At 40.1% G+C, this 15,877-nt stretch overlaps 1 protein-coding gene across 2 annotated transcripts in view; it reads right to left on the bottom strand.

The window, feature by feature from the left end:
* pip4k2aa (phosphatidylinositol-5-phosphate 4-kinase, type II, alpha a) overlaps window positions 1-15,877 on the bottom strand; it is a 33,591-nt gene that overhangs the window by 12,002 nt on the left and 5,712 nt on the right. For both annotated transcript variants that reach the window (XM_046065683.1, XM_046065679.1), the window contains exons 2-6: window positions 3,195-3,292; window positions 2,963-3,059; window positions 1,258-1,410; window positions 709-855; window positions 211-249 (exon numbers count right to left, since the gene is read on the bottom strand). In XM_046065683.1, the coding sequence (XP_045921639.1) occupies window positions 211-249; window positions 709-855; window positions 1,258-1,410; window positions 2,963-3,059; window positions 3,195-3,259 (501 nt within the window). In that variant the 5' untranslated portion in view covers window positions 3,260-3,292. The remainder of the gene's footprint in view (window positions 1-210; window positions 250-708; window positions 856-1,257; window positions 1,411-2,962; window positions 3,060-3,194; window positions 3,293-15,877) is intronic.

The raw sequence follows: 15,877 nt of genomic DNA, 5'->3' as shown, positions 1-15,877 counted from the left end.
AACTGTTGTGTTTCTTTTGATGGGTTTGTATATTCATGTTGTTTTGATACATTTGTACTTTGCTTTTAAATTGTAGCACTCTGAGTATAGATTATTGTTACTCTTTAAAGCGGTTAAAGTTAAAAGGCTAAGAGATCCTGCCTGTGCCAATGTATAAACCTTTGTGGGTATGTTTTACAGTGGATCCTGGCTCACGACAGGTGACTGTACCTTCTCCTTGTCACTAGCCTCTCTTGCCACAGTGGAACCCTAGAGACAAAAGAAAAGGAAATTAGTCTCCATCTTGTTACTGGAAGCACTGGAAAGTCTTGCTTTTGCCTTTCCCTCACCACCCTACTTCCACTCATTCCTGCCGATACTCATAACCCTTGTGCATGTCTGAACACAGAAGCTCACCCAATGGTTTAAAACGACTTAAAACTTTGTGCTCTGAGACTGGTTACCTGAAGCTCTTAACCCTGTTTTAGATCACTTATTACCCTATAGAAATGGCTGTTGTGTTAAACACAAGCTTCATAAAATATTTGAACTACAAACAGACTTGTCTTCGGGGGAAAGAAATCCACAAAAACTATCGAATTTACATTCTTTTTATTTTTGAACCAAACGCTCATATGATCTGTGAAAAATGAGTGGCAACAAGGGATTGCAGTTCAACTATAGATCAGATTTACATAACGCCTTCTAGTATTCATGCTGATCACCTACCTTCAGATCATATTTTTTGTAGACGGAAAGCCGGTGAGAGAAGACATTGCGTGTAACAATCATGTAGGTCTCATCTCCATCCACGGTGAGTCGGTAAATCCCCAGAAACTGAGGCAGCAGCGTGTTGCCATGGCACTCCACGATGAACTACCAAAAGAGAGAGGAATATCAATTCACGACCCTTTTATGGTCACAATGCATGCTTAGTGTCTGCGTTAGAGGGGAGACTGTAAGAAACAGAGAAAGAAAGGTTCATAAAACACAGCATGATCCCTTTATGACTCAGTGTCACTCTGATCTGAGGACTGCAACAGCTGTGCTGGGAAATCATAAGATTCAGTACCCTGACACTTTTTTTGACCAATTTAAGATCAATAGGTAGAGCAACAGCTAAAATTGCATCATAAATGTTGTTACTATGCCACAGTGCATGAACTCTACATGATGTAGGCCTGTGTCTCTCAACAGTATCTCTGAAGTCCTGCGGTCCCCTTGAGAGATTAGTGTTTGTTTCAGGAAAGGGTTGTAGTAAGATAGGTCAGTTATCACCTGATGGTATTTCTTTAGAATGTTATGCATCTCAGCCACATCCTCGCTGCTGATGGTCTTGACTACGTAGCGTTTGTCGTAAGAGGTATGGAAGCGGGCCCCGCTCCGTCCCTGGGCCTCACTGTTCATGGGAGCACTGCGTGTCAGAGAGTTCTGCAAACACACAGAGCAAAGACGGAAACAAAAAAATCACAATCATGTTGATCAGGATGCAACACACCGGATATGATCAGCTTGTCATCTTGACAACCCTTGCATGTGCATTCTTTGCATTGCCTTCAGAGAGCCAGGATAGTGTTCTTACTTGTATTTAGCTTTTTTTAAAAGGCCTGTCTCACTAAATACAGTGTTACAGTGCTTATTTAACTATGAGTCAGAACCACTTATGACATCTTGTGATTAAATAACTGGTAGTGAAACTATAGCTTCTCCTCTAGTGTATGTGAACAGATCCCACAATACAACATGTCTTGCATCTACGTTCTTGTTGTCTGACCACCTCCCACACTCCAGTCTAAACATGTGGGGTTCTGACCCCTACGCCTGTTGCCTGTCCAAACCTACATGCAGACACACACAGCTGCTGCCCAGACTTTAGAGCTCAAAAGTAACATGATCCAACATCCCTGGCTTAATGCCTCATTCTCCAAGAATTCCTCATGTCCTCTGCCCTCAGTTCAATCTCCCCTCTTCAAGTCATAGCATCTCTTGCTTGTACAGCAAAGTGAGGACTAACCTTTGTAACCTGATACAACTTTTAAGCAGCATTTCTGTCTCCTGTGTTTAGACCTAAAATTGGTCTTGTTCTGGAGGTTACTAAAAAGCATGGACACTTCGGGGTGTAACGTGGAAGTGGTTTGTGTCACAGGCTGAAAATGTTTAAGAGGCCCTTTGCCTGAGGCTGGCATAGATGAAAAGCTTTCGAAGTAATATCCTAATGTTTTTGTTTTAGTTAACCATTTTCTCCCCCATGTATTCACCATAATGTGGGGAAAAAAGGTTAATCTCTTTGCGCTTCAGTTACCCTCCCAAAACTTAATTTAATAATGCTAGCTATGCTCATTAAAACAAATGGTTACTGCTGCTCATCAAACGAGCAGGCCTGAAGCTGGTGGCATCCATTGGCTATAATGAGGAATATGACCTATGTAATTAAAAATAATTCCAACAGGCTGGTTATAGAGCACCACAATGTGGTGCCTCATGTAGGAAAGTAGTTTAATTTTGAGAATGCCACAACATTCCTTTGCACTGGCCAGTGTCTTAACACCCCCAACTGCCCACTCACTGCAGCCACCCGAACCCTAATGTAAATATGTGAGAAAGACAGCTGCACTGAGCTGGGACATAACGACCTCCAAATACTGCCAACTCATTGCCTGCACTGGGGATGGGGATTTGTGAAAAATAAAGAAAGACATGGCGTGGGGTGAAACAAAAGAGGGAAAGGAAAAGTGCAATAAAGTGACAGTTTACTAGTTAAGACTGTGATCAAATTTCTTTCAGTATGCTTGTAGCACCAAGTGATTACTTTTATAAAATACACAAGATTCAAATACATTTAAGGATAATATATTGCCTGTAAATTGACCCACATTCTGTAGTAGCTGGCACTCCCTTGTGTGGCCAGTCAGACTAATCCAGTACTAAATAGAAACAGGTTTATGTTCCAGAAGTGGAAGTAATTTTGCTAGCCTTTTCTTACCAAGAAGTCCTGATCATCGATGCCAAACCTCTCTCTGAGGTTTCGAAACACCAGAGGGCAGTACTCCTTGAACTTGAAATGGCTAGGCATGTTCTCCCTGTGTGTTTGCAAAAATCAGAAAGGACAAGTGACAGTTTATAAGCTGCAGTACATCATAAAGAACATTTCACAGAATTATAAAATAACTTTGTGAATTAAAAACAACGACATAATATACTTAAAAACACCTTACTTATTGAAGAGGTGGTTGTCCACTTTGATCTTAGAATAGGCCTTGAAGTCATCTGGCATGAGCATGATGGGAATCTGAACATGGCTTAACTCATTTATCTGGGAAGGAAAAAAACAGAGAGAGATAGGGAGATCAGTGATGTATATATGAAGGTGAAATCACATGTCCAGTAGAAATGCTAGAGATTAGAAATCGAAAAGTCAAGGCAGGGTTCAACGTTAATGTTTTTGCCCGGTGGGGTACGTGGGTTAGAAATCTACATGACCCTAGGGTTGGGCGATGTCTACAAAATTTCCATTGGACAATGTCTACAATGAAACATCGGGTTGGACGAAGTCATCAAGTGCGCATACGTCAGTCGTCATGTGCATGTGTTCTCGCACAGACTTCACTCGGTAAAAAAAATCGGTCGTGGTGGATACTTTACGCAAAGACCAGGTAAAGCAACAGTGAACACACAGGGTGCAGATGTTGGTTTCAGTTGTTTGATAGGCTACGTCATAATAAGCCGGAGTGCAGCTCACCTGCTGCCGTGATAACGGATCGGGGGTGGAAATATACGGAAAAAGACGAGTTCTCAGTCTTTTAGGCGACTTTATAAAACATACTGCTGATGGAGAAAATGGAGCAGACGGGGGGAGAGAGACAGAGAGAGGCGGGGCAAGCTGGGGTGTTTACCTGAGGTGTGTGTGAGTGTGTCAGAGTGTGGGGAGAAGAGAATTCCAAGGCAGGTGCAAAGCATACTTAAAAACAATGACAAGAATGTTTGTGGTCATTAAAACCTGCTTTCACAGGGTGATATAATGTGAACATTTGAGATTTTTTTTTGCTGTGGGGGCAGGGGTTTTACAATCACGATGCCGGCTCAACGTCGTGATGTCTTTCAGCCATCGACAACGGACGATGGCATCGTCTATCAGCCCAACCCTACATGCCCCTATACAAATTGTTTTATTTCTCAGTGGTTATCAAATCAACATGACTAAAGTTAATTGTCATGTTTAATCTTTATAAATAATAAAGTAATTAAATCAGAACAAGACACATTGTGTCATAGATGCAAAGCAACAAACATTCTTGCATATAAAATGGTATGACAATCCCCCCCTCCTTCTCCCCTAATGGACTCATTATCTGTGAGTGATAAATTATCATAAACCTGTACGGATGGGTATTGTTAGGATTTTATCAACTCTTTTCCCACTCTTCTTGATAATCCTTATCAGTTTGGTTCAATACTCTTATCATTTTTTTTCCAAATTAGAATGTAATACTTTAAAAATAACTATGTTGTTTCTAGCAATAGCAAAGTTTAAAAGAGCAAATCCACTACATAAACTCTGTAATATCTCACTGGAAACAAACCTAAAATGTCAATTAAATAAATATGGTTCCTGACATCAAAATACTGAGTGAAGTTTACAACTCTACCTCTGCTACTGATATGAATCACTGCCTGCAGGTACTGCTGGTAGAGAGAGGAGCGGCTGGTTTGTCTCAGCCAACAGCGTAGTTCACAAGAATTTGCCTAATGTTAATATACATGGCAAACTAAGATAAACAGCTAGACTACAAACAGACAGCTTTCATTTTAGCTTGTTTGTAACAATTCGCTATTAGCCGAGCTAGTGCGCTGTGCTTGTGTAAAACATAGAAAATGAGAGACTGTGGACAGAGGCAGATTGAAATATCACTTTCTACGTATTTACACTTGTTCAACAGGTGTATTGATAAAGTATTGGCTTTTTACTCAAGGTGGTTTAATTACACACACTCACTAACAAGTTTAGCTGTCATCAACTCCAGTACTGCAGCCTCTCTGCTCTGCTCATTCTGCGGACTGGAAGATCATCGTTCACGTCATAACTTCACATTATGGCTCACATGACTATATTCTGCCTCTTAAAAGACAGTCAGTGTAACAGAAAGTACACCTACAGTATGGATGTGCTGTATACACACACACACACACACACACACACGGTTCTGGTATTCCCGTTAACAATCTCAGATAACCGAGCAAATTGTGGTGTGTTTCAGAACAAAACAAAAAAACAACCATAACAGGCACAAGGGTAAGCTTCCACCTTAAAAAGTTTTTTCCTCCCAATCAGACCGGCCTGATGACAAGTTATGAGCGCTAATTCATGATTCAGGCCAAGAGTTCTGACTGGGGCCATCAATCAATACTAATCTTCGGCACAGAACACCTGGTGATGTGAGCAGTTTACAGATTAGATTTTCAGGACGATGTAGCAGCTGGAGGAGAAAGGAGAGTGGGAATGTTGCAAGAGAGAGAGAGAGAGAGACAGAAAGAGAGAGAGAGAGAGATGGAGACAGGGGGAGAGAGAGAGCGAGATGACATGTAAGTGTAGTATGAAATATGGTTGGGCCGATAGACAAGGCCATCGTCCATTGGTGATGGCTGACAGACATCACAACATTGAGCTGGCATCATGATCTTCTCCCCACACTGACACACTCACCAGGTAAACACCCCAGGTTGCCCCGCCTTTCTCTGTCCCTCTCCCCCCTACTGCTCCATTTTGTATGTTTTATAAAGTCGCCTAAAAGACTGAGAACTTGTCTTTTTTCCGTATATTTCCACCCGTGATCCAACATCTGCACCCTGTGTGTTTCTATACCTGGCCCGCGCATGAAATATCCAACGCGACTTGTAACGTAACTTAATAGTCTACCAATTTTTTTTTTACCGAGTGAAATCTGTGCGAGAACACATGCACATAAGAATACGCTATTTTCTAATCTTCTAGTTTGAGTGTATTCATGACTCAAAAGCAGATAATCACCTCTCTTTCTATGTGTGATCACATTTCTCTCTATGTGTATGTTGAAATGCTTCTTTTCAACACTTACATCTTACTCTCTTTTCTCTCTATGTTGAAAACAACTCAGGGCAATCAAGTGCAGTGTTTTAAAAGCTTCGACTGAAAGAACCACTCAGGTTTACTTTTCCTTTCCATAGTGTGTTTAAAATTATTTGAGTCTTACATATGACTACAATTAAACAAGACATTGTGGACTATGGGGTGAGTTGGACTATTTAACACTCAAATGATTTTGAGTGATCCAACAAAATGCTACATTACAGAACGCTTCAATAAACCTTGTACACACTGAAAAACAGCGGGGTATCAAACACATAAGGTACATTGCAGGAGTTTCCATTTAGAGCTGGCCATGCGTCACATTGCTGTAACACACAGACCTGTCACCTGGCATTTCTTATGACTCAGGCACAGCTTGATACAAATATGAAGTGTGTGTGTGTGTGTGTGTGTGTGTGTGTGTGTGTGTGTGTGTGTGTGTGTGTGTGTGTGTGTGTGTGTGTGTGTGTGTGTGTGTGTGTGTGTGCGTGCACACTTGCGTATTTGTTGTTGGCTGCAGGCAGGGGGGTGCTGGCAGGTTGTGTGAATCTATTAATACCCTGGTCATTCCACCATGCACACTTGTAATGTAGGTACAATGGATAAACTAAAACACTCAAACTTCAATGGACAATAACATTAATCATGAAACATGCGTGTGTGTTCCTCTACAGCACAGTTGCAAATACACTTTAAGCTTTACAATGCTCAGAGCTAGGGTTGTGCAAACAGATGAGAGGGGGTGGCATATCATAATTCTAGCAGCTGCCTTAGAGAAATATTTTTTACCACTGGGGATAGACTATGGCCGTGTAATGCTGCAGGAGTATTACAGCAGATGGTGCAGAGAATGGTCTCAGCATGACTGACTGACCCATGAAAGCATTTGGCATACAATAGGAAGTGTGCTTTTTAAGAGAACATGCCTTAAAATGTTCATGAAATTAATGCTTATGATTTTGTTTCAGACCAATATCAATACGCTGCATAGTTAAGGCTTTAAATTGGACGAGTACAGCTAGCTTATACTACTGACTGACTATGATTAACAGGTTGACCTACTTGAGCCCATGGACTCTCAAATTAGCATATACCTGTGGCCCAATTTTCATATTTAGAGGTAGAGCTATAACATTAAGGATTGCCGAATAGTCTACAAGACATTGACTTGTGTGAGTGAGCTGCCCAGTCAGAGATCTGGGACTAGTTCCCTGCTAGTTTAGACAGCTTCTGGTCTAAACTCTCGATCAATGGTCGAGTGTGTAATTTATGCCTTACTGCTTCGCCACTGGCCCACTCTGACTAATGTAATTTTTGTAACCAGGTAGATCAGATGGTACTCAGGATGTTGACAGCATTAGAGATGCAGCACAAATATATAATTACTACAGAAATTGTGAAAATTAGCAACATTAACAGTCTGTTTAACCTTAATGGTGCTTTCAGACCAAAAGCGAAGCGAGCATTCAGGGCGGTGAGTTTACATACAAAGTCAATGCAAAGATGATTTCCTGTCAGGTGGTGCGAAGCGGCGCGAAGGCGAAGCGGCGCGAAGGCGAAGCGAACGCAACACGAAGGAATTTGCGTGAGTTGAATATTTTCAACTCAAGCCAGAAAGTCGCATGACGCTGAGTCGCAATAGCCTATCAGCGTTGAGATTGACCGTACGTCACCGCCGGCTTCAGAGCGTTGGGTGGAGAGGGGCCAGACAGAGCGAGAGATTTAAAATGTGCTGGCCGGCGCAGAGCTGCTAAACTTGGGGGAGAGGAGCAGAGAGCAGCGCTCCAGCTTTTTGATAAATAAAAATCCATAGTCGGACTGGATTATGCTCTGACAACTACGCCATTTGCTTGCGGGAGGAGCTCAGAGTAAACTGCTTTTATTAAATTAGCTTTTTACTTTAGTTTTTGGGATTACAACGTTGATTTATCTTCAATCGAGCTTCTCAGTAGCTAGCTTCCGTGCACATCAGGTTCCAGTGTTGTTTGGCACGCAGAGCTCTGTTGGACTACTACTTCATATTTATATAAAAACCGGACAAAACTGGACATTGCTGGGAGAAAAGAGAGCGAGGAGGTTGAACTACCTGATGAGTTCAGAAAACATGTGTATGTAACTTTATTCCAGCTATCGTTGTACTTTACTGTGACCAAGTTAGCATAGCATAGCCCTGATCAATCTGAACTCCATTCAGAAAATAAACATTTTAGAAGTTGTTGTCCTGCTGACTTGCTGACAGACCCAACAAAGCATGAATTCCTGTGTTTAACAAACCTGCATTATAATGTAGTTATTTCTGCATCAGTTTGATCCATTTATTGCTATTTAATCACAGCAAAATGTTTACTTTGGGTTCATACAGCTGTAGTAATGGCGAGTTTATTTGCGTTATCGCGTTGTGCGCGAATACTCTGCAGTTGTACAGCGATAAAACCCCCGCGAGGAAAGCGTTGCATGGATTAAATTCGCGTTTGGTCTGAATGCTGCATAATAATCGAGGCGATAGTGACTTCATAGGGCTGGGCGGTATGGCCGAAAATGTTATCATGATAAAAAATTTCATATCATTCAATATCGATAATTATCACGATAAATGATTTGTGTAAGTTGAAGAGCCCAGATGATTAATTGTGATTTTAAACTATTATTTATGGTCAGAACAAATACTTGATGCCAAACAATTAACTTAACAAATCTGAGGTAGAACATCCAAAACTATTATGATAAAATCTTTTTTCAACAAATATACATGAGTAAAATTAAGTTTTAATTTCAGTCCCTTTTTCCTCAAGAAAATAAATATCTTAATAAAAACAGAAGTGCTAATTCATTTGTGAGTCAAATGAATTAAATCAAATACTTATAACATTTCCTGATCATTTGTTAAATTGTTATTGAGGAACATTAGATCGCGATAATTATCATTATTTTATTAGTTTTTTTAGTTTTACTGCCCAGCCCTATGTCTTCGCTGAAAATAATATTAATCCTGTACTGTAGTTTGTTGGCAGCTTCCAAGTAAAATAGATTTGCTCACTTTAAAAAGCACAAACAATTTAACGCACTCAAGACAGGACCTGGGAGCAAGTAGCCTGTGGGTTGGAAAAAGATATACCAGACTAAGCCACTGTAAAAGCTGTAAGTAGTAAAGCTGACATTCACACTACATCACGTTTTTGAATTTGTTTGAGGACTCATCAATGAAGACAAAGAGGGTTAAAAAAAGAAAAGAACTTTGACCGACTGGCTTGACCGGTCAAATGTAAAACAAATCTTAATGCTGAAGTCTGCTAAAGCTTGTCCAGTCACGGGCAAAAGTCTGCCTCTATACACTGTTCCAACTTTAACCAGCTCAACAAAATTGAGCACAGTAGCATTTCAAGAACAGAGCTTTAGTTTAACTTTTCATACAGCACTTCGATGTCTTTGTTACTTGAGGTGAGCGTTACAATTCAAACTGTATACCCCTGCACTTAAAATATACTCTAGGATTATGGTAAGCTTTATAAGGAAAGGAAAAGAAAAGAGATGAAGCATGAGAACATTGAAAGAGTGCGGATCATTAACAGAAGATAGACAGTATTAACAGTATTTTAGTAAGGAAACTTTTGAGATATAGAGGAAAAAAACATCTGAAAAAAAAAAGGAAGGAAGCATATCTGAAAAGAGAAGACAGCATGAGAAAAAAATATGGAAAGGAGGGCATTAAAGAGACAGAGCAAGCAGAGGATCCAAGTCCACAGATGCCATATCCGAGTATGTTTCAGCGCCCTGGTGTGACAGGCACAGACGTCACAGTGATGCTATAGCACAGCTGCATGCTGGGTACCCAGTGGGGAGACGTCGCCTAATCAACAAAGCTGTGTTTCACACAAGGGCAGAGACAATGCCTGATCTTACCAAGCACACATCTGCAAGGACATTAGTGTACTGAATGTTAATGAAAGTCACAGCAATAAAAATGATTGACATGCATGAATGCACACATAAAAACGGGGTGAGAATATCTATTAGATAAAAAGTGGTATCTCGAATAGACTTAGAAAACAATCTGCACCCGTTTGAAATATCCCCAAACTCCACTTCTGCACCCACGTGTACTGTTACTGTTTTAGTGGCAAATGCTCCTGTTCCTGCAATTAAATTCATGCTACCCTAAAAAAAAACTGTAAAGAATGATTGAGAATCTATGTGAGAATGACTGTATAGTCTATTTTTACAAATCAAGCTTTTGATAGTCACTGTTATGTACCAATTGTTGGTGTGGATAGCAGGAACAGCACTGATATTTAACACGGCCTTGCCATGGCGCTAAATGTTTTTGCACGTGCCTGCATGCAGCTATTGCAGTATACCGACCTGACTCTCCCTTGGAATCCACATTAAATAACTTGTAGTACTCCTCTGTTATTTACTAGGCTCTTGTCATAATGTAGCTCTTATGTTTTATTCAATCAGATGCCTCCAGTATATCTATCTTCCTGCAGCTATCAAACTTGCAGACAAATTCACACCACAATTTCCTGTTTGTCTCCATGGTGATGAAGACTGGTTTTCCGGCCCTGAGTGAAGCAAGTGTGCGCTGTTGTTCCATTGGACAGGAAGTTGGTGAGTGTGCTCTGTCAGCAGCATGGTATAGCCTTATCTCTGTGAATAATGACAGATGACATGCTCTTAGCAGATGACAGCCATCACATCAGTGAGATTTTACCACCTTTTTACAAAAACCCTGCATCTTACAATACAAATGATTGGGTCATTTCTTAAGTACAAGATATATATGGTACCTTTGACAGGGAACAGGGAAGCTATGACCATCATGTTTTTTATATTTTCTAATTTCTGACTCAGTCACTGACTTGCAAGCTACAACCAGGATGCGTCACCAATGTAAAAGGTCATTATAGTGATGTGGCAATTCACTTTAGAAATGTACCTTTGTTTGTAAAGATTATATTTTTGCCATTCATTTGTACTGGACTCTGTTTCTATAACTGTTGTCACCCAAATACAATCTTCAGTCTTCAGTCTAGTAATTTTACTCAAGAATTTCATAGCTCAAGTTGCCCTCTGTTCTTGTGATTTTGGAAGGCAGCATGAGTCAATGCAAATTTGAAAAAAAAGAAATGAATGTGTGAAGAAATGCAACAGCCAATATGGAAGATTTATTACATTTGAAGAGGAGCTGAGTTTTTAAGAGAAACATGATAAATTGTAACTGTAAAGATAAGGGGGGGGGGGGGGGGGGGGGGGGGGACATGTAACGGATGAGAGCCAGAGAGAGAGAGAGAGCAGTAGAGAATCAGCATCATTATATGATATATTTTCCACTGGAGTCATCTTCCAGCATATTCAATGTTTTTGTGTCAAGCCGTCAATTACGTGGAGGAAACGGGACTGGGCTCTGAAGCGACTCCTAGACAGCTTGGCACATTTAGTGTGCACTTCCCTCTTTGCCTATTTACAAGATATTGGAAGCTAAGTGGCTCTAATTAAAGTGTATTTAAGAAAGGCTGAACATGCAATTAACCAATATGTAGAGTGTAAATATACAAGGAGGAATATGGTTTTGCAATTTGGTGCTCCAGTCAATGCAGCACAGCAGTATTTTTTATAAAGCAACAGCATCACTGTACACATCAAAATGTTTTCCCAACACACACACTTAACATCATCACTCTTGCACGTTTTAGGGATTGGCTCCAAGAGACAAACCACTGATCATTAATCAACGTATGTACAGGTATACTTAGTGATCACAACATGGCAGGTGATATTTATATGTAGTATAGATACACCAGGCTAAATGGAGATTTGCCCTTTAACAGCGCAAAGGTCACATATAGCTGTAGTAGATTGTATTCAGTGTGGACTTGACCTTTCACTGGCCAATTAACAAGACTATTACATCACCACCTGACCTGTTACATATCCCAGAACCATTCATAGTATGTAGCACTTTTAACAGTATCCACATAAAGAATAAACCAGCTTATCCTAGGATCCAACTCAAGCCTCTTTAGGTGGAAAGCCCTAAACACAGTACAACAATGGTATCTGAGTGTGTGTATCAGGGATTCATGGGCTAGCCTGTAAAAAGGAATGAACACAATATAGGGTGGGAAAAAAACTAGAGAATGGGAAATTTACAATTTTCAGTGTTTTAATTATCAATAAAAAGGACAAATCTGATAAATCACATTATGTCAAAGCACTTTGTTTTGTATTTTATATAGCAACAGAACATACATTTTCATTATAATACCTTAGCAATATGGGAAGCGCATAAATTGTATCTATACTATGTACAGTTAATCTTATAATTAGAGTGGCAATACTTTAATGCGTTTAGAGAACATTTTTAATTAAACACTAGGAAACGTGAGTAGGCTACAACTTCTGCTTAAAACTACACACAATGATCAGCCCTCACTAGAAATTCACTATAAATGTGACAATGATAGTCTGTATGTGACCTAATTCTGTGGAGCAACTTTGACAACTTGAGTGTCCAGGCCAGTCCTCTGCTCCCTATGCTTACAACAACAGCGCAAATAGGTTAGCCATAATGAGGACACACAGAAGCAGTGGTACGGTAAAAGGATTGTTGCATCTGTCTGTGTGTGTGTGTGTCTATGTGCATCTGTGTATGTGCGTGTAGGTGGAAGGACAGAGACGCAATGACAGAAACAGGTCCATGGACCAATGCAACCAACTATCCGAGTAAGACACCTGCAGTGCAATTAAATGCTTATGGTAATCATCCCTTGAATTGTGACACGTCTGCATTCACAGACATTAACAGCTCATTCAAGTCTATTTTAGTCAGTGTAAGTCATTCAATCACACACAGGTTCTGAAGAAAGTGTGTGTTTCCAAGTCTTTAACTCAAGTAGAATTTACCAGGTACACCAAATCTATACAGTGTATAATTAAGACAAGTATTATTTAATATAATCATCTTATGAGCTTTATTACAACAGACATGCTCCTATCTGTGTTGAAACACTAGATGACTAAGGTGGAAATAGGTACCACAGGAATAACAGTTGTCATCAACAGGTACACACATGCACCCACACACACAGGCAGGCAAGTCTGTTGTGAAGTCAGTGCAATGAAAGGCCAGCTATTAAAGGATATAGTGGTTTAGACTGACGGAGCAACTAGCCTTATGATATATGGCTCGTCCTGTTGGGTAAGTTGGGCGAAACTGCTCAGCAACAAGTGGCATTGTATTTGGGCAAGGAGTATGCCATGGCACAGTGACTCTGTGGCGAAGGACACACACATACAGACATATAAGTAGGTGTGTGCATGTAGGGGATAGGGCTGAGCAATGAACCAAAATTGCGATATGGCCTACTGCAATTTTCAAATCGCAGGAGATGCAATATTTGTTAAAGGTGATGTATGTATAAAAATAAAATACCATTTTAAATTAAATATTGTCATTCTGCAGAGATGTAATGGCCTACACATCATATTCTACAGACTTCAGAAAATATCTCTGTTAGTACAGATCCTTGTAAAAATTCCTAGTATAGCAAATCATATCCCAATTGCAATATCAGTCAAAATAATCGCAATAAGTAATGCAGGAGCAAGCAAATAAGAAAATGTCTTGTATTAAAAGGTTTTTAGAGACACACATTGGAACAAAACCACAAGACGCTTCCACAAGTTCCTCTATCTGTCATTGCCTCAGGGTGCCAGGGTGTGAGGCTCCAGCTTTTCTGTTTTCCTCACCCATAATCATCACACATATTAGCTGTAGATCACTCCCTACAGATATTTATAGAACCCCACTCTTATGCAATGCACAGAACCAGACACAGCTACTCTGAGTCAGACAGAGAGGCAGGAGACGGCAAAGAAAGGAGGGACGGGGAATGAAAGTGAGCCAGATAGACAGGATGACACAGAAAGAGCCAATGATAAAAATAGTGAATGAACCTGCAGGAGGGGGAGAGTTTAATGGAGGCACAGATAGAAAGGAGTGACAGTATGAAAAACAAAAAGTAAAAACTAAGGAAGGGAAGCAAAGAAATAGACCAAAATGATACAAAATCTTCTACGAAAATTAAAACAAAAACTATTTTTGTATTTACTATTTAAACGACACTCACACTTTTCAAATTAAAATACCTGTTTTTCTTGAAAAGGTCTTTTAAATGTCACTGTACTTAATAACAATAAAGAGACATTTGAACACATTTACTGTCTCTAGGCATGTCATAATAAAAAGCTATGTGGAACTTCAACTCAACACAATTATGGTCTTTACTTTAAAAGGACAGGAACAGGTGACATGGAACAGCAGGTTAGTAGCTGCTGGACTCAAAGCTATGATTTCACAGTGGGTGCCTCAAACTGTGGTGATGCAACTTTCCAGCCAGTGACAAATCCACTCAAAAATCATCAGCAGAACACATCCTGACACCTTTCTATTCCAGCAGTGTACTCAGACACCCAAAGGCCTTACGGAAAGAACTTACAGACAAGCCAGGACTAAACTTTTACAGATTCCCAAATTACATGAAGGTGAAGCTGTAAGCTATACTCTGATCCATTTTCAGCTGCTGAAATAAAACTCCTGACATAAGGTGTTCTGCAGCTTGAAATGTTTTTAGAATTAGCTTGTGAACGGTAGCTAGGAACACTGTATCTTTTTCCAGTAACCAGTATTTCCAACTATGCTGTCAGGGCCCACATCCATGTCTCTCACTCACACACACACACACACACACACACACACACACACACACACACACACACACACACACACACACACACACACACACACACACACACACACACACTGTTTACCAAGATATCTTTAAGAGCCTAAATGGGCAATTAACTTTGACTTTGCCTTTGACTTTTTTAGGATCATTTTTACTACATTCTTGTTTACTTGTATGAAAGGGCCACCACTTTCATGATGAATATACAGTATATTACAAGACACAACCATTAGAAGATTGGTCAACTTGTTGGCATATCCTGTTGGCTAGATTCATGCTTAGTCTCTGATCTGTTTATGTCAGCACATATCCAGCCTGTGTGTGAAAGAAGGCTACTTTAAGCTAAAAAAATAAACCTGTGTGTTTAACGCTTTGTTATGGAGTTATGGAGTGATACATCTCACCTCTACAAGATCTTTGTTGGGAGTTCCTAGTTAAGGACTAATAGCCAATTAGGAGCAGAGTAGGCCGGGTCGTGAGAAGCCGGTAAACACACCTTCGGTTCAGCTGTATATCCCCTTACCAGCTTAGCAACATGGACTGGAGCAAGAGTTTCAGAGTGGTGAGTTTTTAATTTGTAACAAATGTATCTTTCATCCATAAAGTTTTAACTGCGCACTCTCTACATCACAGTAACAACTTTATATCCATTGACACTGCCTGGAGGGTAGCTAATGTTTGGAAGGGAGAAGAGAGGCAGCAGGCAGACGTCTTGTCACTGTGGTTTCCACTGGTGTTTTTGAGGGCGTGTTGGACTAGCCGCTAGGCGAGCATTATGATGCAAAAAAAGGATCCTATTTTTTTTGTGCAGCAAAAAAATTATCCTAAAGAGACAAGGCCTATTATTTATTTGTAATGTCATGCAGACTTAGAACCACGAGATGCTTTTGTAATGAGTTTGAGACTGATTTTGTAGACACTAGCTTGTTTGAGGTTTTGCACCCACTAACCTTCAGTGGTTACAACTGAGATTTCCACTGGAAAAAAAAAAACAACTTTTTAGCTTTGGCTTCAATCCATATCTGTAAAACTATGAGCTGTGTTACCT

The sequence above is a fragment of the Micropterus dolomieu genome, linkage group LG01 (assembly GCF_021292245.1).
Source record: "Micropterus dolomieu isolate WLL.071019.BEF.003 ecotype Adirondacks linkage group LG01, ASM2129224v1, whole genome shotgun sequence".
NCBI lineage: Eukaryota > Metazoa > Chordata > Actinopteri > Centrarchiformes > Centrarchidae > Micropterus > Micropterus dolomieu.
This window is presented reverse-complemented; position numbering and strand designations above follow the sequence as displayed.